Source organism: Oryza brachyantha, chromosome 6, assembly GCF_000231095.2.
Source record: "Oryza brachyantha chromosome 6, ObraRS2, whole genome shotgun sequence".
Lineage (NCBI taxonomy): Eukaryota > Viridiplantae > Streptophyta > Magnoliopsida > Poales > Poaceae > Oryza > Oryza brachyantha.
In genome coordinates, this window is record NC_023168.2 from 21,272 (window position 1) to 42,533 (window position 21,262).

The window sequence follows — 21,262 nt, forward strand, 5'->3', positions numbered from 1 at the left end:
AACGATAAGAATGGGCTGGAGACCTGAACATCGTCGATCGTCCGCTAGGGAGCAAGGACCTATGGTCTGCGATGGATAGTTTGAAGTTTTTAGAAACAAAAGACGACAAACGTTGAACGATTTAAAATGGAATGAAACGACAAACACGTCGTGAGTTTTTCTTAATTCATAAAAAAAGAAAAAGATGTTTTTAAAATAGTCATTTTGGGGCTCTAAAATTCCATGAAATTCCTTTCTTCGAAAGGAGCTAGGGTGTGGCCAAAAACAGTCTATCTCCAGCCTTAAAATATAACTACTTTTATAATATGGATCAGTCAAATATTTTAAAGATTAGCTATTAATAAAAAAACAAAAGATTGATCATGTAAAAATGATGTTACTAGAGTTATCATTAAACAAATTATCATAATATACAACTCTTTCTTTCTACCGTACTTTCTCTGTATTTTAATAGATGACACTGTTATTTTTTTATTACATGTTTCATCAATTCATTTTATTCAAAAAATTTCTGACATTTTAATTTATAATTCAATACATTTGATAATAATTATAGTCACAACAAAATAAATAATACTTATATAAGTTTTTTATAATATGAATGGTCAAAAGTGTGCTAAAGCTAACGACATCATCTGAAAGGGAGTAACTTCTTAATAATATTACTAGAAAAATAAATATGTTTTGCAACATGTAATGAATAAGCGATGGTATGATAGTGTTATATGGATGAAACACTTAAAACAAAGCGAGAATTATGTAGATTATTAAAAGATTTGTATAGTGATGTCTTTTATTATTGTAGTAAAGTTATATCTCATAAATTGTGTGCTATATATGTCATCTTTTTTTTTAGCCAACAGGCGAGCGTTTACCGATGTCATAGAGAACAGTTGTAGACACAGTTAAGCTTACATTGTAGAAGAACGTGCTCTCTTTGTATAGATAACCATACATACAATATGAATATATTACAATTTAGTTCAACTTAATTAACCCAACAGATGGAAATCCAAATAGAGCCTGATTCCTTCCATTAGACGGAGATACTACTACATATATATGCATTCGTGATCATGCATGCATGCAACTGCTGTCTATAATTATTAATAGATGTTTAATTAATGATGAACGATCGAGGAAATCGTTACAGAAGACGACGTACTTCCTGGGTTTATTTAAATTCATACTGGGTTTATCTAGATTCACACATGGTTATATTTTGTATATATGTTTAGATTTATTATCATTTATATAAATTAAAATAATGCTAGAAATTCTTATAATATAATATAGAGGGAGTACGTCGATAGCATATCGTCCGAATCGTATGCAGCAGGCGATGAAAACATCATAAACTTTTATACAAGTATATATAATAGTATATTAGTCAAGTAGTACCTTAAAGAACCGTAGGGTTCAAATGTAGCTATTTTGATACAGTACTACCTCCATCCTCAAAAAAACTTTATATTTTTTATGTCTAACATTTGACCATCCGTCTTATTTGAGAATTTTATTAAAAATAAAAAATTAGTCACATGCATCCTCTACTAACAATAAAAATATTAATCGCAAAAAATAAGATAAAATAAAAGGTCAAACATTATATAAAAAACTAAAAAATAAACTTATTTTAGGGCGGAGGAAGCTAATAAATATGTCACACCATTGTCTGATCACTCAAGCAGGGAAAAACCCTCATGACCAATTTAAGCGATATATCTATTCATTAATAAGTCATTCTTTATTAATTATAATATCATTCATAGGCAAGAGTTTATGGGTACGCATGTAGGCCTGCTACATTTGTTGGGCTTTACCAAGTTTATGAAATAAATTATTACACAGAATATATTTATTCAGAAGGGGTGTGGTGTACAAGGTAAGCCATCACAAAAGTGTTTTTACCATCGAAAAGTAGGAACATTGTCGTTCACAAGATAAACGGCCACAGGTGAACACCGTCTCAGCATTTTTCTCAAAATTGCCGGTCCAATAGGTAAACAAAGATATAAAATGCTCCTCGTCTCATCCTTTTTGCATCTCCAGGGTAAACAACTGAGTGATTTGCCACGTTAGCATCATTGATAATGGGATTGTGGCACAGGATCTCCATATGTCTCCTCTTTACAATCCTTCACATAATGGAGTTGCCGTCTTAGATGCAATATCTGTCAACAGACAAAATGTTATTTATTCTAAGTAGTGCAACAAATGCTTTTGCCATGTAGTTTTATGAAAACAAAAGAGGACAAAAAGTTTATGTTCCTTCATGGAGAATGAATGCTCGTACAGAAGAGGGAAAACATGGAAAGCTATATCAACGAACTTCCTTAAAGTTTCAATATCACCTCTAAAAAAGCGTGTTTCAGTTTTCCTTGTGAAGGTACAGTTCACATATGTGCAATAAAATGTAGTGCTCAGATCATTTTGCTGGATGTTGGATTTATATGTAAATACTATTCAAAAAGGTGGCCACTCAGAAGTCAAAACTTTAATATCACATCAGTCCCATGGTGATACGATTTCATCAATTTATGTAAAGCGTGTTTCCTTTTCCTCCTCTCTCATCAATTCCATTGCTCACCCGTGACTACTACTCTCATCGGCCGTAACTATTCAATATCAGGCTAATTATTCTGTTTGTGGTGGTGCCGATACTTTTGTCTAGTCAAGTTCTGACCTGTATGATTTACATCCTATATTATCTAAAAACAAGTATTGATAGAGAGCAAGAGATGCTTGGATTGAGACAACACACCTCTCGTTTAAGATCGTCAGGAAGATTGTCTGTTGAAACAAGACTCTGGAATTCGGCTTTCAATTTCTCGTCTTCAATGCCCATCCATGTGCTAGGATGTAAAGCCAGCAATAGAACAGTTAAAATGTCTGTTCTAGATGGATATTTGACAACTTCATTGCTTGATTTTGAATTGAACACGCTTGTTTCCAATGGAGACATCGGTAAAAGCATATCGATGCTTTGTTCATTGACTCCTGAAACCGCTGTGCCTGTAACGACAGTCTTAAGCCCATCATCATCCACTTGTATACATTTGAAGCAAGTTTCTCTGCAGCAGAACCCATCTTTTGATGAAAAATTCCCTGTTAGCAATGCAGCCCCTTGACAGCACACAGTGGCTGCAATATGGGTAAAGGAGTCGTCGTCACTTGAATATGAGCAACTACAACATGGCTGCTTAGTGTATTGCAGTTCACGGAGTAATCTAAAAAGCTCAGTATCACGGACTTGCTGTAGTATCATCTCCTGCAAGTGTACCCAGAGTAAGGTGTGCTAAGAAGGCAAAAGATCTGACCCAGGTTAAAAAGAAAAGTTAAATATTATCACCTTCAAAACAAGCCTTTCTTTCTCCTCTTTGCTTAATCCTGATCCTCCTTCCTCTTTTCTCCTAACTTCAATAACCCATTTGATTAAATTTCCAGCATTGGCAGGAAGAGATTTCACTAAGCGGGACAGAAGTGCTGGAACATTATTTGCATTCTCATCCTTAAGAAGGTCGGGTACATCTTCCATGCAATACTTTGCCATGCTTTTCCAGCTTTCATCTCTGCAACTCTGCACACAAAGTAAAGGAATGAGATAAAAGAAAATATATCAATAGTTGCCCACCTGCATTAGATATAGCAAGCATTGGCATGTTACCACTGTGTAGAGCAATGAAGGAGCTGAAGTGTGCCTTGAGATAAGCATGAACCTTCAAATATCAAAATGACAATATCTTAAACTAGCATGAATAAAAGTCATGCCCAACTACATAATAGTTTGGCAGTTGAGTCTAAAACTGAAACGATACACAATTCTATATCTATGGGAAATAATGCAAATGTATTTTTTTTCTCTCCTATATCGTTGTATAGCAAAAGGTCAACATCCTGATAGCCACATAATCAGAATTTACCAACCATTGGATCACTGCCATATAAAAACACAACCTTTTTCTTTGGCGGAATGAAACAAACGAACCAAAAATATGCTGCACAAAGGAAGAATCACAGAGACAGTTGCTGTCTCTTCATATACAAGTACGGTACTGACAGTATGGAGGATGGACGCAGAAGATATTATGCTAGTGTGACCAAGCTAAACAGCTGAGTTCCTGACCCCAATAATTCCTGACCCCAATAACAAATCCATGGTCATGTATTTCTATTGCTGTCAGGATGTCACTTCAGAAAGCAATGCTCTTAGAATTTGAATAACTGGATAAATACAGATGAGAAAACTGGAGCAAGCTACCATCCTAACATTGTTTCTCCAATCCTCTAACTCTTTCTACCAATGAATGGCACATGTTTCATCTGGTGAGTGCAGTGAATCAAAGCAATCTTTTTTCTGCTTGGATGTTGCTTTTCTTTGCACTTTTCAATTCTCTTTTTCCTATTACTTGCTTCAATTCTGCATTGTTTTGTAAAGATATGCTTTTCTTAGTTGTGTTCAAGAAATGCATTTGGTCAGGACATGATGCACATGCTGACAGTAATAGCAAAAAAAAAAAAAAGGAGATATGAGTTATGGAACTGGAAATGCAATATACCAGGCGCAAAAATTTTAGCTAATGAAATGGATCAACTTTTACTGCCCAGTAGAGGTTAAAAGTACTCTGTTATTTTCTTTTACATGGGCTTTAACATGTAGTCTGTAGTTTAGTTTATTTCATAGCATATAAACCCTTTAGTTTGGCAAAAAAAAAACTAACTTAAATTTCTTGTATCATTACCATGATGACTCTAAAGGATATCTGCAATATGTTACAAGAAATAAAACAATATCAGATAAACATGTGATTGTCAAAGTCTTTTCACATAGTATGAGTTAGTAGCAAAAAAATATGTTTTCTGGACTTTTGCTTTTCTTAGGAACATTTCACAGGAAGAGAAAAATGCCCATGCTTTGATATGGTTTGAAAAAAATATATCAATATGTTATAGAAATATATTTCTTATCAAATATATTAGTATCACTTGTTTACAGGAACTAAAATTACATTCTAAAGTAAATTTGTAAGATAAGACCAAGCGACAAACACCCTGCTTTCTTTTATATGGTTGTTATTTCAATATTGTGTATTATTCTTTCGACTAGCCTAATATCTGTGCATTGAAACTTGCAGCAGTTTCAAATAATTATATCAAAAGCTCTAAAATTAATAAATTGTATCTATTTCTTGAGAAGAAAATATTGCAACCAAATGATTTACAGACATCCTTAGTAAAATCACCAAGTTCAGAAATCATATAGCTATATGTGCTTCATTCATGTAATTCAAAGGTCAGCAGAAAAGAAACGGTCAACTTGAACGCAGGGATATACGTAACTCAGTTCCTTTTCCCACATGAAAATTAATTCGTGTGTTTGAAAGGCAACTTTGCCAAGCAGACCTCTCCACATCATCATTCAAGCAGCATGCGGCCTAGCTCCATTATTTAGCTGCTTATAATTGGAAGCGGGTACCTTCATGTGCATGTCTGTAGCAGTGAACCACAAGAATTTCATGCATCCCAGTAAATAAGGACAAAAGTCCATATTTGAACCTCGACTCTTCATATGGTATAATTTTCGTTCCTCAAAATTAACAGCTGACAAAAATCATCCCTCAAGTATCAAAAGTTCAAAACCATGAAAATGATCTCCCTGGCTGGGTATATTGGTGGTTTTTTAATAGGTAGCGTCCTACTGGACCGCTTACATGGCAAATAAGTCAGCGAAAAAATAAGGAACATAATTGGGTCGTTAGATTATCCAAGTATGCATATTATGTTCATCTTCTTTCTTGTATTTGTTTTCTATTATAAAGTAAGATTAATGATGTTTTATGCACTTTTTACACATCTTGACGAAATAAAGTTAATACTTCTTCAAGAGTTTTATCAGGTTTCTAGGTTTTCGTCGAGATTGTTTTTCTGTCTGCAGGTGGCCAGACCAGCAAGATCAAAACAGTCTAATCTGCGACGGTGCAGCGGTCGGACCGGTGGCGAATCTGCCCCCCCTCCCGGGTAGACTTGATTCTTGTGATACAATCCTAATAGAGAAGAGAAGAGAAGAGAGACCCCCTGAGTAGTCCAGTTGCCTCATCAGTTGTATTCATGGCTTCCCAAAGAAGAGGGAGTGGAACCCAGTGAGGAGGGTATTTGAAGCGAGCGACATCCAGGATAAGCGCCATGTCTTGGCCAGCATGGTAGCCGCCGATTGGGGAGAAATGGCCGGTTCCAGTCTGCATCCAGCATCCGCAGGCAGAATGCAGTTAATTGAATTGGTTAGGCTCTCCTCTCCAATAGATAGATAGAGAAGAGGAGAGGAGAAGCAAACCAAAATGGTAAAAGAAAGAAAGAAAGCAACCTGCTGGAAAGGCTTCCTGTGGTAGGAGGCGATGAGATGGCAGTCCTGGGAGGAGGCGGAGCGGACGAGATGGTCGCGGAAGTCGTGGATGGTGGCCTGGTCGGCGCGGAAGGAGCGGACCTTGGCGCCCGCGCAGTGGGCAAGGCAAGCGAGCTTGCCGAAGGTGATGCCCTGCTCCTTGACCTTGTCGAGTGGCTCGCAGCAGTCGAGCATGGACTCATCGAACCATCTCCAGGGGCCCTTCCACTGGCGGCCAGGGTCGATGGCGAGGGCGTTGAGGACGACGGAGAGGGAGGCGAGGCCGCAGAAGGCCGGCTCGGACTGTGTCTGGAAGTAGGAGATGAGGTTGAAGAAGCCTTGCAAGGTCCCGCTCTGGAGGGCCTCCGCGAACAGCCGCTTGCCCTCCTCCGAGGCGAACTCCACGGCCGGCGGCGAAGGAAGGACACGCCGGTACAGGGATGCCATCGCCATCGCCATCGCGCCGGTCTTCCTATCCTATGCACAGAAAGGCAAAAATGACAGGGCAAGGTCTCGTCGGAGATCTGAAACCCCACTTTACTTGGTTATATAAAATGACATAAAGTTTGTCAACATATCCGACGCTTTGGCCGAGTGGTTAAGGCGTGTGCCTGCTAAGTACATGGGGTTTCCCCGCGAGAGTTCGAATCTCTCAGGCGTCGATTTCTTTTACATTACATCCACCCTTCTTTTCTTTTATTTTTTTCGATCTGTCTTCCATTAGTCATTGAGAACCGAGTAATTCAGTCTCCGTATTAGTCATGACTGAAAATCAGCTACATTTTCATATATGCAAAGAAGTTATGGAAATTTCCAATGTTTTTGTAGTACAAAAATCAGAATAAAAATCAGCATGTTGCATATGGACATTTTGTTAATTCACTTCTTTCGGTTGACCAAGGGAATCCGGTTAACCGAACAAAATTTAGTGTTCCAAGTACTAGGAAAAAAATTAATGGCGGAATTTGTCCGTGAATTCGGTTAAGTCTTATTCTACCCACCCCTATCATTGTGATGCACTTTTCTACCCCCACTCTCACCTCTCACGTTTAGCAAATGTTTAGCAGGTTGTGTGTAAACCGCTGTGGCACCCGAAGATGCATCGCCACGTAGGGGTAGATGATGTTGTTGAACGGGAGAGACCTTGTCAGGGTGACCTCGCCACATAGGGGTAGAACAAGTCAAGAAGTAGAAAATCACGCAAAACGATGCGCGCGCATTAGTGAATAATAAATTGAGTGTGCACTGAAACACGAAAGTGTGCATATATAACAGAATGAAATCTTATTATGCTTTTAAAAACAATTGAAGTTTGCATATATATAATATATAAATTTTTCAACAATTAATATTTGAGTTACAAAGCGTATAGAAATGGACGTAGCAGTAACAGTAAGAAAATAATGGACGTGTGCGCGGATGAGCTAGGAAGGGAGCGGGTGGATGCGCGGGGTCGGGAGGAGCAGGAGTGGCTGCTTGCGGGCGGACACCAGCCCCGGCGCCTCCTCCATGTCCAGCGGCAGCCCCTGCGACGGCGGTGGCGCCCAGTCAAAGCACTGCACCAGCGCCGCCAGGAACGCCGGCACGGCCTGCGTGGCGAGGCCCATGCCGGGGCAGGCGCGGCGGCCGCTACCGAACGGCATCAGCTGCGTGTGCTGCCCCTTGGGGTCCACGCTGGCGGCGGCGCCGCCGGGCAAGAAGCGCTCCGGCCGGAACTCGAGCGGTTCGTCCCAGTACGAGGCGTCGCGGCCAATGGAGAAGATGTTGAAGAACACCTGCGTGTCGGTGGGGATGGTGTAGCCACACACTTGCACTGGCTCCACCGTCACGCGCTGCGCAAACACCGCTGGCGGCCGCAGGCGCAAGGTCTCCTTGAGTACCGCCTGCAGGTAGGGTAGCCGCGCCACGTCCTGCTCGCCCACCAGACGCGACCGCCCGACCACCGCGTCCAGCTCGGCGCGCAGCTTCGCCATGTACTCCGGATGGTTAACCAGCTCCGCCAGCATCCACTCCACGGTGGTGGCCGTCGTGTCAGACCCGGCGGTGAAGATGTCCTAGAAATCCATCGATTGATTGATATAATTATCATACATACATACATACATATATATATATATATATATATATATATATATATATGGAGGACCGTATATACACTAGCAATATACTCATGCTCCCACTATGGTCTCATTTACAATTTTAGGAAAAATTGCCAAAACACCACTTGTAAAGTCAGCACTCTCCAGAACACCATTAGTAAACAAGAATCCTCCAAAATACCACTAGTAAACAGGTAGCCATGCCAAAACGCCAAAATTAACACATTAAATGAAAATAAATATTAAAAGCGACCATTCTACCCCTAAGCCTTGTATTAGCCATATATTATTCTAGAAATTAATAAAAAAATATTTATTTTTATAAATAATCATAGAAAATATGAATAATTATTTTTTGGTGCAAAAAAAATAATTTCTAGAATAATATATGACTTTTTGAAGACTTCATTTTTTGCATGAAAAAACAATTATCATATTTTCTATGATTATTTATTTAAAAATAAATAACTTTTATAATTTTTATTAATTTCTGAAATAATATATGGCTAATACAAGGCTTAGGGTGGAATGGTCACTTTTAATGCCGAAATTTGGCGTTTTGGCATGACTATCTTATTTACTTACTAGTGATGTTTTGGAGAGTTCTTGTTTACTAATGATGTTCTCGAGGGTACTGCCTTTACGGGTGGTGTTTTGGTAATTTTCCCACAATTTTATAATGTAAATAAGATATTATGGATATTTTAATGCAATCATATATAAACCAAACGTTCGAATTTATTTGTCTATCAAGCATTTATTAATTTGATTATTTAAATAGACTCTGATAAAATAGCAGCAAACCGTTAGTTAACGGTGACTATTATAACTTTGCATAATTAATTATAGATTGGGTAATAAATTAATACTCACGAGGACGAAGGCCTTGATGTTCTCCCTGCTGAGCTTCACCTCGGCGGTGTCGTCCTCCGCCGCGTCCATGAGCATGTCCAGCAGGTCCTTGCTCTCCCGCTGGCCGCCGCTCTGCCTCCGGGCCTCCTCCTTGGCCCCGATCATGGTCTCCAGCAGCGCGTCGAACCTTCCGTGCACCTCGCGCGTCCTCCGGCTAAGGCCCTGCAGGTCCCAGCCGCGGCACAGCGCCACGAAGTCCTCCGCGTTGAACGCCCCCACCAGCTCCGCCACCTGCTTGGCGCAGTCCCTCGCCGCCTCCGCCATCTCGCCGGGCAGGGCGCTCGCTACCATCCTCATGATGGCGTTGTTGGCCATGCGGACCAGCTCCTGGCTCATGTCCACGCCCTCGCCCCGCTCCGCCGCCGCCTGCGCTGCGCGCAGCACGCCCGCCAGCTCCGCGCCACGGACGGGCCGCAGCAGCTCGACGGTGCGCGGGCCCAGCAGCTCAGACATGCACAGCCGCTTCACGAAGCGCCAGTAGGGCCCGTAGGGCGCGAAGGCGAAGCCCGCCGCGCCGTACGCCAGCTGCCTCGTGACCGCCGTCGGAGGCCGCTCCGGGATGCTGGCCTCGAACTTGAGGAAGTCGCGCGCGACGTCGGCCGAGCCGACGACAACGCAGTGCGTGGAGGGGCCGAGGCGGAGGTAGACGATGGGCCCGTGGCGGGCGAGGATGCGGTCGAAGGCGCGGTGGGGAGGCGGGCGGATGAGGTGCAGGTGGCCGACGATGGGCAGGGCCATGGGGCTCGGGGGCAGCCGGCTGCGTTTGCTGCTTCCGGCTGCAGCTCCGCGCCTGATCACCGCCACGACGACGGCGACGACCAGGCCAACAAGCACGGCGACGGCGCCGACGCCGCCTCGCTCCTCCATTTGCATTTGCATTTGGTCAGGAGGCTGCAGCATAATTCATCGCCTCATCTCTGCTCTGCTCTCCTTATTTATGCTGTACACAAATCAATCAGCTGTCTCCACTCCACTAGTACGTGTCAAGTGTCACTCCATTAATCACGCATCCACAATTCCTAATTAAATCTGTCGGTCTGCCCTCGTGGCCTTAATCTGCACCGTCCATGTTACCTACCACTGTCCTCTGTAGATATATATAATATGGAATTGCATATTTGCATCAAATCAAATAGAAAAGATAAGATGGCCCCGTCCCGTGAAATACAACAATCGAAATGCTTTAACGATATGGATTCATGAATAATAATAACTCAATTGTGGGGTCAGGGTAGGTACGATGTGCGGCCAGATTTCATTTCCCAGCCCCATCGCTTGTATGTATGACCTGGTCTGGTCCCACGCAACGTTATGGAGTACTAGTATAATTGCAGGACAGGACACTAGTACATCTTTTTGGATTTTTGACCAACTGATCGATCGATCGATGAATTGACGGACGCCGGCGGCCGGGCCGGGGAGTCTGATGTTGTTATGTGCCTGTGCCTGTGCCTGCGCCTGCGCGTCTCTCCCGGCGGCGCCGGCGAGTCGCCCGACAGTAGGTCGTACCAATATATAGATGCGTTTAGATTGTAAAAAATTTTGCAATAAATATCACGTTAGACGTTTGATCAGATATAGGAAGGGGTTTTTGGACACAAATAAAAAAACAAATTACAGATTCCACCAAAAAATTACGAGACGAATCTTTTAAGCCTAATTATGCCGTTATTAGCACATATTTATTACTGAAGCAATTATGCCTAATCATGGCCTAATTAGTCCCAAAAAATTTGTCTCGTGATTTCTCTTTTTTTATTCATCTATATTTAATGTTTTATTTAAATGTCCAAAGATTTGATGTAATGTTTTTAAAAAAACATTTTAGGAACTAAACAAGGCCATAGTGCTTCAAGCAGTACACAAATACATACTATCGTGAATAAACACTGATCTTAACCGTTGGTTTGTGTCCAAAATATAAATATTTTTAGAGTATTTAGCAAAGACTAAAGAGATATCAAAGATTCTCTTTTAGTCACTTCAACTGTTGTTTTTATATTTTGATTTGATTAGATTTTCTTATAATTGCTTGAAGAAATGATGATATTTAAGTATAATTTTAAATCATATAAATATTTATGCTTTAGAACAGACCGTGTTACCTATTTTTACTAAAACAATTTATTCCATTGTTACTCCCTTCGTTGTAAAATATAAATAACTTTTATAAAAGGCTAATAGCCCTTCTTTTTATTAAAGCAATCAAAAGATAAAAACGTTCACCGGGGTTACCGGTTTTACATCGAACCACCAGCTTCACAGCACCCCATCAAGGAAGCCAAAGACTAGTAAGGGGACTAACAGCAAGAAACAGAACTAGAAGACTACTACACAAAAGCAAATAAACACTAGGCATCATCAAACAATTTTCAGCCGATCCCTGTTCTTGAGCACTGAGGACTTCTTGAAATTTGTTGAAGTGCAGAAATCCAGCCCTCCAGCAAATTCAGCCCATCCCTTTTTCAGCAACAATTTCCACCGTAAAAGACAACAGATAACCCGAAAAGAAATATGTAAAGGAGACTTTAGTAAAGTATCTCTAAAAATCATGTCATTTCTCTTTGTTCGCAACTGCCGACAACTAGCTGAAGCTAACTCTAGGAAGATTAGAACGACAATGCCATATAAACATTTCTATTGTTTGAATCTTTTACCAAATTATAAGTATTTTTTATATTATTCACACTCCTACTTATCCTATAAATCACTTATCATTCTAGATTCTTTCTATTTTTTCTACATATACCCTTGCACTTTCAATTCATTCCTTATTTATAAAGGGGCATCGTGGTTTTTTTCCTAATCATAATCTATGTTAAACAACTCAGAAATGCTTACATTGTGTAATGGAGGATGTAGTAATTACGGTGCTTGACACCTCAAGATAGCTGTTGAAAAAATGAGAGTAGTGGTAAGTGAGGCAACAACAATGGATGTGTTCCTTTGACTATTTCTCTTGAGTTCAATGGGAGTTGGAGGAAGATTTTGCCCGTTGTGGGTATGGGAAGTGGGTGAGTGCTCCTCACCCCAAGATTAGCTTGTGAAACCCATTCTTGTAGTTGTTACCCACTAGGATGGACGTGTTGAGGCCGAGAAGCGCAATGGGCCTTCGGCCATGGGAGATCATGGAAGAATTTTCTATCAAATCCGGTTCGCCATATCAATATGTCGACAAAGTGGGTGTGGTTACCAAAAGGTGGAGAGATTTCACCATCTCTAGGGTTTCTAGCTAGGCGTGACAAGGTGGTGCAATTTAGGAGTTTTGCGAGGTGGATCCAGAGGGTGCCTGAGAGGTTGGTCAATGGACGATTGTTTACTAAGGTTGTTCTCAACACACCTCTGGAGAGAAGGTCATCGTAGGATCAATGGCCACAATCAAATAGGAGGGTGATAGAGGAGAGATAGACAGTTGGGGTGTGAGAGGGTTCATGGATTGGGAAGGAGAGGAGCTGCGGGGTTGCTTCCTCTCCCAAAATCAGAAATGGCAAGAGGAGAGATGGCATCAGGGTGAGCTAAGGGATCGTTGGGCAGGGAGAAATCTAGGTTACCATAGCTAGGTTGGGAGGGGGAGCACTGAGATTTCAGATGATCCTGGTAGTTGGATCCAAGCCAAGAAGTTGTTGAGGTGAGGAAATACTCCTATTAAAATGGTGTTGATCAGGATGGAGAACGGATGCATATGCACTGCAAAGGCAATACCCCTATTCAAGTGGATCCTTCGGTCGAAGTTATGAACAAGATCCAAGGCTTCTAGTTTCATGGTAAGTTTACCGGTATCTTTATTAAATTTGTGCAGTTGTGAAATTTATGTCTTCCTATATATACTTCATGAAGGGTCTTGAGAGTTTTTATTTCTGGCTAGTGTAAAGTGGTCGTCATCATTAGTAATTAGTGGTATACTATTTATCTGAATAGCAAAGATATGACATGGATTCACCTCTAGTCAATCGCAAGTACACTTTGCTAGTTTGAAAAGGACAATATTGACTTGAGATGTTATAAATGCTAAGTCCAAAAACTTGAGTTATCTAAGTTCTTTTTTTTATAATGGAAGCTTTATTAATCTTAGCCAATTACATCAAAAGATACAACTATTCTAAGAAAAACTCGTGGTCTCTACACAACGAAAGCGTACACAACCAAAACACACTCACACATAAACTAGAAAGAGAAAATAAAAGATCAACCACCGTGTAATCACATATTAAATTGCCACTTATGCCCTTGAGGAAAAAAAACTCCTTGACCACCTGGTCTAAACGTAGACAAGTGGCAAGAATAAAATCCTACAAAGTAGTCTTGTGATGAAACTTGAAAGGAAAAATATATTGGATTTTGTACAAGAACAGTAGTTCGGAGGATTGGATCGCGTGGAACATTTCTGAAACGGGATACTAGAGATCAATGGATACACCATCTGTTTTCAGGGTTGTTCTAGCAGAGTCAATTTTTATCTCTGACGATGTAGCTGCTAACCTCCTTTATTTTTCTCCATGTGCAGAACAGATGTTGCCACATGCTATTGAGGCTCGTGGAACCAATCTAAAGTAGAGCTCGGACTGGAGTTTACAAGTAGCAGACAGCACAAATATAATGTCCGTTGGTTGGAGAACGAGCATGAACCTCATATTTCTAGCTCTGTTGTGCGACTGCTCTTGCAAGCTATGAGCCTGTTTGGAGGAGCTTCTCTCAGTTACAACTTTTTCTAAAAGCTGTTTCTGCTAGAAGCTGCCCCAAACGATCCACGGCTTCTAATAATCTGTAGTTACAGATTCTAGAAAATGAACTAACAAGCCAGAAGATGAGTTTCAGAGTTTTTTCAGATTCTCAGAAACTGACTACTAAACAATTACTTCTTAGAATCTAAAACTCCCCCAAACAGGCCCTATGTTTATGGCGGCCCTTGTGCTATTGTTGGTTGGCGCATGGAAGTCGCTCGCTTAGCTTAAGTTTAGGAACCTCATTAGCCATGCAAGTGAGGAAGGGATTGTGGTCATATCAGTAGGTAGTGCATCTACTCTACCATGCACAAAGGATTCAACATCCTTAATTTTCTATCCCTTTTGAATATACGTTTGAATAGTATCTTGTTCAAAGAAAATACACTAATATTTATTCTATTATAATTTGCTTTACCGTTAACTAAACTTTAAGCTTGACATATATTTTTGCATATTTGAAAAAAAAATGAATGATCAGACATATATATGATAGTCAGTGGTGTCAAACATAGAGAATTAGATAAAAATAGTTAGCAGAGTGGCCAAAGATGTTGCAGCCTAAGGAGCATTATTGGAGGAAAAAAGTCCACTTCCCAATTAAAGTCCACTTTAAGTCCTTCAATGGTCGAGACTTGCCAAGTTGATTCTCCGTATGACGAAATCATCGTCTAAACTAGGGCTGGGTAAATTCACCGAAAATTGAACATGATAATCGAAACTGAACCGAAACAACTGATTTATACGGTTATTTCTGTTTTTAAATTAGTTTTGAAAATTTAATTAGTTCGGTTTTTGGTTTTTTAATCGATTTTTAATTTTAGAAAACTAAAATCACCAAATTAACCGAACTAACACCTCGCTAGTCTCTATTTTATAAATTGAGGCCCAGCCCAACCCAATAGGCAAGTGTGAATATATGATGCAACCTCCACTCCACAGTCTCCTTCCGTGAATCTATAACTATCAGTCTATTATGTATGGTGTATTGAACTTATTATTATTATTTTATCGGTGAAACTATAACGATTGATCTTACAAAGATCTGTTAATAATTTTGGTTTTTAACCGATAACCTAACCGAAATAATTCGGTTATTTAGGTTCGGTTAATAATTTTTTAGTGTAAATTTCGGTTTTCAATATTCAAAAACCAAATAGATTGAACCGAATAAACCGCACTAACCGATTCCTAACCCTAGTCTAAACCACCTAAGGACACGTAGAAAGGTGTTTATTAGTTGACTCTCTTAATTGTTATGTAAGTAAATTTGGTGACATGGAGAAAAGAGAGTGAATCAGAGAGAAAAATCGTTGTCATGTATAGCAGCGACTAGAGTTGACTCTTAGAATTTATTAAAGAAAACTTTCTTGTATAAGAGTGGATAAAAAGGAAAGCAGTATAATAAAAAAATATTTTATTGGATTAATGAAGAAACCATATATGCCTCTACCTTCGTACGTATAATTATAAAATATTTCCTCGTCACTGACGTGGATCAGATAAGAGGCTCCACCTTTAAACATACCCTGAGAAGTTATTTGCATTGGTATTGATAGTTGGAGGATGGTATATACGGAGTTTTAGGGTTCAGGGATGGACTAACTTATGGTGGACTTTTCTTTACTTAAAAGAAAAGAAGATGAGTGGATGTGAGCGAGAAGAAAAGGGCGACGCTGTGGCCCATAAAGCAGTTGCCGAGCAGGGTAGGAATCGAGGGGGGCCCACCTAATCCGTGTGAGCCAATGGGATGCGGACACGAGGTCGATAAGATGGCGCGCGTCGACGCTGGCCACCCAAGCCCAACCCTCGCTTTCCTCCTCAGCTCAGCTCGATCTCACCACCTCGATCCATTCCTTTCGTTTATTTTATAGCAACCACGTACTACGCCGGCGGCGTAACAACTCTACCCTCTAGCTTCGTCCAGGTCAGTCACCTGCAGCAGCCGCAGCATACCATGGCCGCTCTTTCCTCTGCCGCCGTCACCGTCCCTTCCTTCGCCCCCTCCGCTCCCCGGAGGACGAGGTCGTCGCTGATCGTCCGCGCCTCTCTCGGCAAGGCAGCCGGCGCGGCCGCCGTCGCCGTCGCCGCCAGCGCCATGCTCGCGGGCGGCGCCATGGCTCAGGAGGTGCTTCTCGGCGCCAATGGCGGCGTACTGGTCTTCGAGCCCAACGACTTCACCGTCAAGTCCGGCGAGACCATCACCTTCAAGAACAACGCCGGCTACCCGCACAACGTCGTGTTCGACGAGGATGCCGTTCCCAGCGGCGTTGACGTCTCCAAGATCTCGCAGGAGGAGTTCCTCAACGCAGCCGGCGAGACCTTCTCCGTCACCCTCACCGTCCCCGGCACCTACGGCTTCTACTGCGAGCCGCACGCCGGAGCTGGCATGGTCGGCAAGGTCACCGTCAACTAGAATAATATCGATTCAATGCTTAATTATAATTATTATTTTGCTACACGTATAGTACCATCCATAATAATATCAATCCATTGCTTATACTATTATATTTATATTTATATTTATATTACTACTAGTAGTCTACTTAATTACATTTTTATATCTATATATCGATCGCTGCTACGTACTCCTATGTATCTACTTGCTACCCCACCATGCATATATCTACATCCGTCTATCGATCTGAGCCATTTATTGCTATATACTATTAACATTATCTTGTGCCTAACTACAGCCTTCTACGGGTGTTCCTCGATCAGTTCTCTCTTCTCTTACGTGTATGTATCTGTATCAGTTACTAAGTATCAATCAGTAGTGAGACATACAATTAACGGTATTATGATATAATATACCTTTTTTATTTTTGTCATACTGCTATATATATTGGACGACTCAGTTGGGTATGGCGTATAAAGTTAATTAAGAAACTAATGTTAATCGAAAAGTGTACGATTATTTTGTTATAAAACTGAGACAGAAACAGTTGGCAAGTGCATAAACTAGTCTAAAAATTGATTTTTTGTGATTAGAAGACAACTATTTAGATCTAACTATTCCCCCTATATCCTACCCACTGTAACCACCTGCTACTGAATAGAAACTGTAACCTCTAACACTTATATAACCACTTTAACCTCTAACACCTATATATCCTCTGTTTCTTCTAGCCTACCCATCTAATGAATACCTATAAGAATAATACCTATAAGGATAACAAATTGTCTGTCTAATCTTCAATCGATTGAAAAAATAATCCATCAATCAAATTTTTAGATGGTCTAGATTGCATCAAGATTTGTGTATGAACAGTAGCCACATCTCCGTTCTCCCACCATCAGCTCATCCTACCCCGCCTCTGCCCCCGCCGTTGTTGCCCCTGGCTTGCCAGTGCCAGAAGATGCAAATAGCGTTGGTGAGCCCTCCTTCCCTCCCCGCCTCTGCCCTCTTCTCCCCAATCCAGGTGGCATTCCCTCATATCTGACAATGGCCCACCATCCTCCTCTATTCCTGTGGCTCTGGCCGCCACTAGCCCCTCACCGCCTACCCTAAAACCTCCCACACCGGCCCCTACCCCCTCCCACCCCCTCCAACTCCAAAACCCTTATCAGTAGATGATCTACAAAATTCGGGGTGGTCATCGCCGTCACCGTCCTCATCGCTTATCACAGGTTGAAGACAATGCTCTCATCGTTGGATTGTGATTCAATTGTCAGAACAATTGATCGATGGATTCATAAATTTCAATAGATTGATCAATAGCAAAATTGCAAACTATATAGCATAAATACTTAAAACACATACATACCCTGCTATATTTGCAAAATATTTGGGTGTGTACATTTGTACACCCATGTCCTTACACTAGCTACGTCATTGCAATGACTGTACATATTTACTATTACATATGTTTCATGATAAAAACTTTATAGTCATATATATATATATGGATAAATCATAGAAAATCTTCTGATATAAAACGGAGATAGTACCTACCATTCAGTCTCTTCAGATTTGTAACAAATAAGTAAGCGCATGTTTCTCCAGCGGAAATCTAACGACCTTTTCTTTAGAGGCCATCCACTCATTTTTGAAGCATAATCAAATGATGCAGCACTTCAATTCACAAACTGAGATCATGACCAACAAAAATCTAAAAATAAAACATGATTTTGAATTTTTTTTCGGGTTTGTCACATTGAAAAAACGGCGGCTAGCAGCTAGCTCCAATAGTTTCTCTGTAGCGGTCTCAAAAAGAAAATCCACACCTATGTATTTCTGTCGCTCTCTGCATCTGAAGCACACTGACCACTCGCCCACTCCTAATCCGCATGCACGCTTCATTTCAGCGCACAAGTTGAGTAAAAGAAGGCGCATGTGAAAGATCACGAGGAGGAGAGGAGAGAGATTTTGTTTCTTCTATCAGGGTGTGGTTCACTATTTAGTATTGGGATGTTTTTTTTAATATCTCTCGAAGATAACGATCCATTTAGAGTATCTCGAAGAATCTGGAAGAGAATGCTAATGATTGACTTAAAAAAACTCTGTATTTTAGTCATTTAAAAAATATTAGATCTAAAAACTACAACTCCATCAAAAGAAACTACGAAACTAAACTTTATAATTAACTCGCATAATGCACGTACTTCACCACGTGATAAAAAGAATCATATGTTATATGTACATAATTTAATAGACCAACACATGTTACGATCTATACAGTGTTCAAGACTGATGGAAAATATACGTGATGATGCTTATTATCGTGAACTGTCTCACTTTGGAGGCGGATAGCGTTTGTCCGAACTAATCTCACGTCACTTTTGCTGTTCCTTGTTGACAAAATAGCTTAAAGTCCTTGCAAAATAGGAAAAAAATAAAAGTCAATATTGATCTGCCTAAACAAAAGCATGACTCCATCGAATTAATGTGCAATAAAACTTTACTAATTTTAGTAAATAAGAAAGAAAATACTATCTAGAATATCGTCATTATTTTTTTTTTCCACAGGAACATCTGAAGTATGTCCAAGTTTCAGTATTGTGCATCCTAACTTTCCCTCGCATCTCTAAGCTAGCTTCAGTTACAGTTTCCTTTCTCGATAACGAACTTCTCTTTCATGCAATTGATTACTTAGTGATCTCTCTTCTCTTCATGATCTGACGTCAACCCTGATCGTCGATCAATCTAGTTTATCGATCTGATCATGGTGTCTACCATCTGACTACAGTGTCAGATCTTGGTCACAAAATCAACTAGTAACCATAGCTTGATACTGAGAGAAACGTTGGATTGGTCAGTCGAGCCAGCTGAGCTAGATCACTCGCAACCTCCACGAGGCAATTGAGCCAGTGAGGCGGCCAAGAACGTCTGCCACGGGGGCGAGACAACCCGTGCGGAGGCTATGACGTAGTACCAAATATCCGCACTTTTTAAACAGTATCTTATACTCCTGTAAAATAGAATAGTGCCGTAGGGGTGGTGGCTGCCAAAACCACCAACCTCTCACTATAGTTTTATAATTTAGCTCTTAATTTTTTTAATATTAAAAATTAGTTAAATATAGATTGATATCTACATATAAATTTAAATTAAGTTGACTATTTCATATAAGAAAAAATTTAATAACACATCATAAAATCAATAGCAAAAGCATAAGTATTTAAAGATAAATATAAAAGATTGGTTAGTCACGTAGGCATGTTGGACCAGCTGGTATTCCCTGTGCGTACACCGCTGCTGAACATCGCTGTCGCCAAGATCAATTGGTGCCTTTTCATGCGATGAAGTTTCACACGTCTCCTGCATCAATTCAGTTCTCTTAGGACATATTTAGTTCATAAAAAAATTGTGTCATGTTGGACGTTTGACCGGATGTCGAAAGAGGTTTTCGGACACGAATAAAAAAATAAATTTTATAGCTTGCCTAGAAACCGCAAAATAAATTTTTTAAGCCTAATTAATTTATCATTAGCACATGTGAGTTACTATAACATTTATGGCTACACTAATTATGCTCGAAAGATTCGACTCACGATTTTCCTCCTAACTGTATAATTAATTATTTTTTTTTCATCTATGTTTAATACTTTATTTAGATATCCAAAGATTTGATATGATGTTTTTGAAAAAACCTTTTTAAGAACTAAACTAGCCCTTAGTTTCCTGCAACTTGTTTTCAGGCAGTAGCCTCGAGGCCCTGGACATATGTAAGCATGATGTACAATTATAGTAATCTATTCTGAATGTTCTGGTTTCCTTCGTTATTTTCGTTGTAATGGAATATTTTCCCTTATCCTTAAGCTATCATGTAGAGATCCAATGAATAACGAAAATATCAGTACCTGAAGCACTCTCGAACAAGATAGGAAGCATAAGTTATAAATCACGATGTGGGGCCTGTTTGGTAGAGCTCCAAACTCCAACTCCAGTGAGAGCTGCTTCTGTGGGAGCCAAAGAGTAAATCAAAATTGTTTGACTAGCTCGGTCTGCTCCAGAATTCCTAAAAGAGAGAATACGAAGTAGATTGACAATAATAGCCTTGCGGATTATGTGTAGTCATGATTAAACAATGATTTAATTATGTTTCTTTTCATGTAATTAATACTGATTATTTTTCTTTTAAACTTCAATAACACAACTATATGGTTATAAAATACTATGTAATAGTCAACATAAAATATAAATATTTACTAATAATATATAGCAGCATGAGCGACAGATTCAAGTAATTACAATAAAATAATAAATAGCAGTGAGTCTTTTGGTATGGAATGGAGCTGTAGAGCAGCAAAAACCCAGCTCCACCCCTGTAGTCCATTTTTTAAGAGCAACTCTGTCAACTCCACTCTAAAAATATTAGAATATATACCATTTGACATAACTCCGGCTCCAAATAAATTAGAGTTGGGAGCTGAAGCTAGGCCAAACGGACCCTTGTCATACACATGAGCATGGAAGCTACAAACCACAATTTGACAGGCATATCATAACATATGGAACATTTTTTCTTGGCAAAAGTTAGTTCACATAAAAATAACATGGCACCAGTACATATAGCTAGCACAAAAGTTCGTTTAAATAAAAATAACATGACAGAGATTACACCTCTTCTGATCGTCTCCAACGTACTACCTCTGTCCCGAAATAAAACTGTTTTTCATTTTTTATACAATATTTTGACTCTTCATCT

The 21,262-nt window shown here is 40.2% G+C and overlaps 3 protein-coding genes and 1 non-coding gene across 4 annotated transcripts; 2 read left to right on the plus strand and 2 right to left on the minus strand.

Moving 5' to 3' along the window:
- Positions 1-1,745: 1,745 nt before the first annotated feature.
- LOC102717159 (glutathione gamma-glutamylcysteinyltransferase 1-like) lies at positions 1,746-6,883 on the minus strand. Its single transcript, XM_006655607.3, has 6 exons — positions 6,362-6,883; positions 6,073-6,236; positions 3,668-3,719; positions 3,353-3,580; positions 2,765-3,271; positions 1,746-2,174 (listed from the first exon to the last, which is right to left on the minus strand). The coding sequence occupies exons 1-6, from the start codon at positions 6,836-6,838 to the stop codon at positions 2,085-2,087; spliced, it is 1,518 nt and encodes a 505-aa protein (XP_006655670.1). The 5' UTR covers positions 6,839-6,883; the 3' UTR covers positions 1,746-2,084.
- A 76-nt stretch (positions 6,884-6,959) lies between these two features.
- TRNAS-GCU lies at positions 6,960-7,041 on the plus strand. The gene has a single exon. It is a non-coding gene; the product is annotated as a tRNA-Ser (tRNA).
- Positions 7,042-7,673: 632 nt separating this feature from the next.
- Positions 7,674-10,355, minus strand: LOC102709090 (cytochrome P450 93G2). The gene is made up of 2 exons (XM_040524937.1): positions 9,352-10,355; positions 7,674-8,433 (listed from the first exon to the last, which is right to left on the minus strand). The coding sequence occupies exons 1-2, from the start codon at positions 10,288-10,290 to the stop codon at positions 7,804-7,806; spliced, it is 1,569 nt and encodes a 522-aa protein (XP_040380871.1). The 5' UTR covers positions 10,291-10,355; the 3' UTR covers positions 7,674-7,803.
- Positions 10,356-15,980: 5,625 nt separating this feature from the next.
- On the plus strand, positions 15,981-16,900 carry LOC102717438 (plastocyanin, chloroplastic). The gene has a single exon (XM_040524938.1). The coding sequence runs from the start codon at positions 16,069-16,071 to the stop codon at positions 16,525-16,527; it is 459 nt and encodes a 152-aa protein (XP_040380872.1). The 5' UTR covers positions 15,981-16,068; the 3' UTR covers positions 16,528-16,900.
- Positions 16,901-21,262: the final 4,362 nt, after the last annotated feature.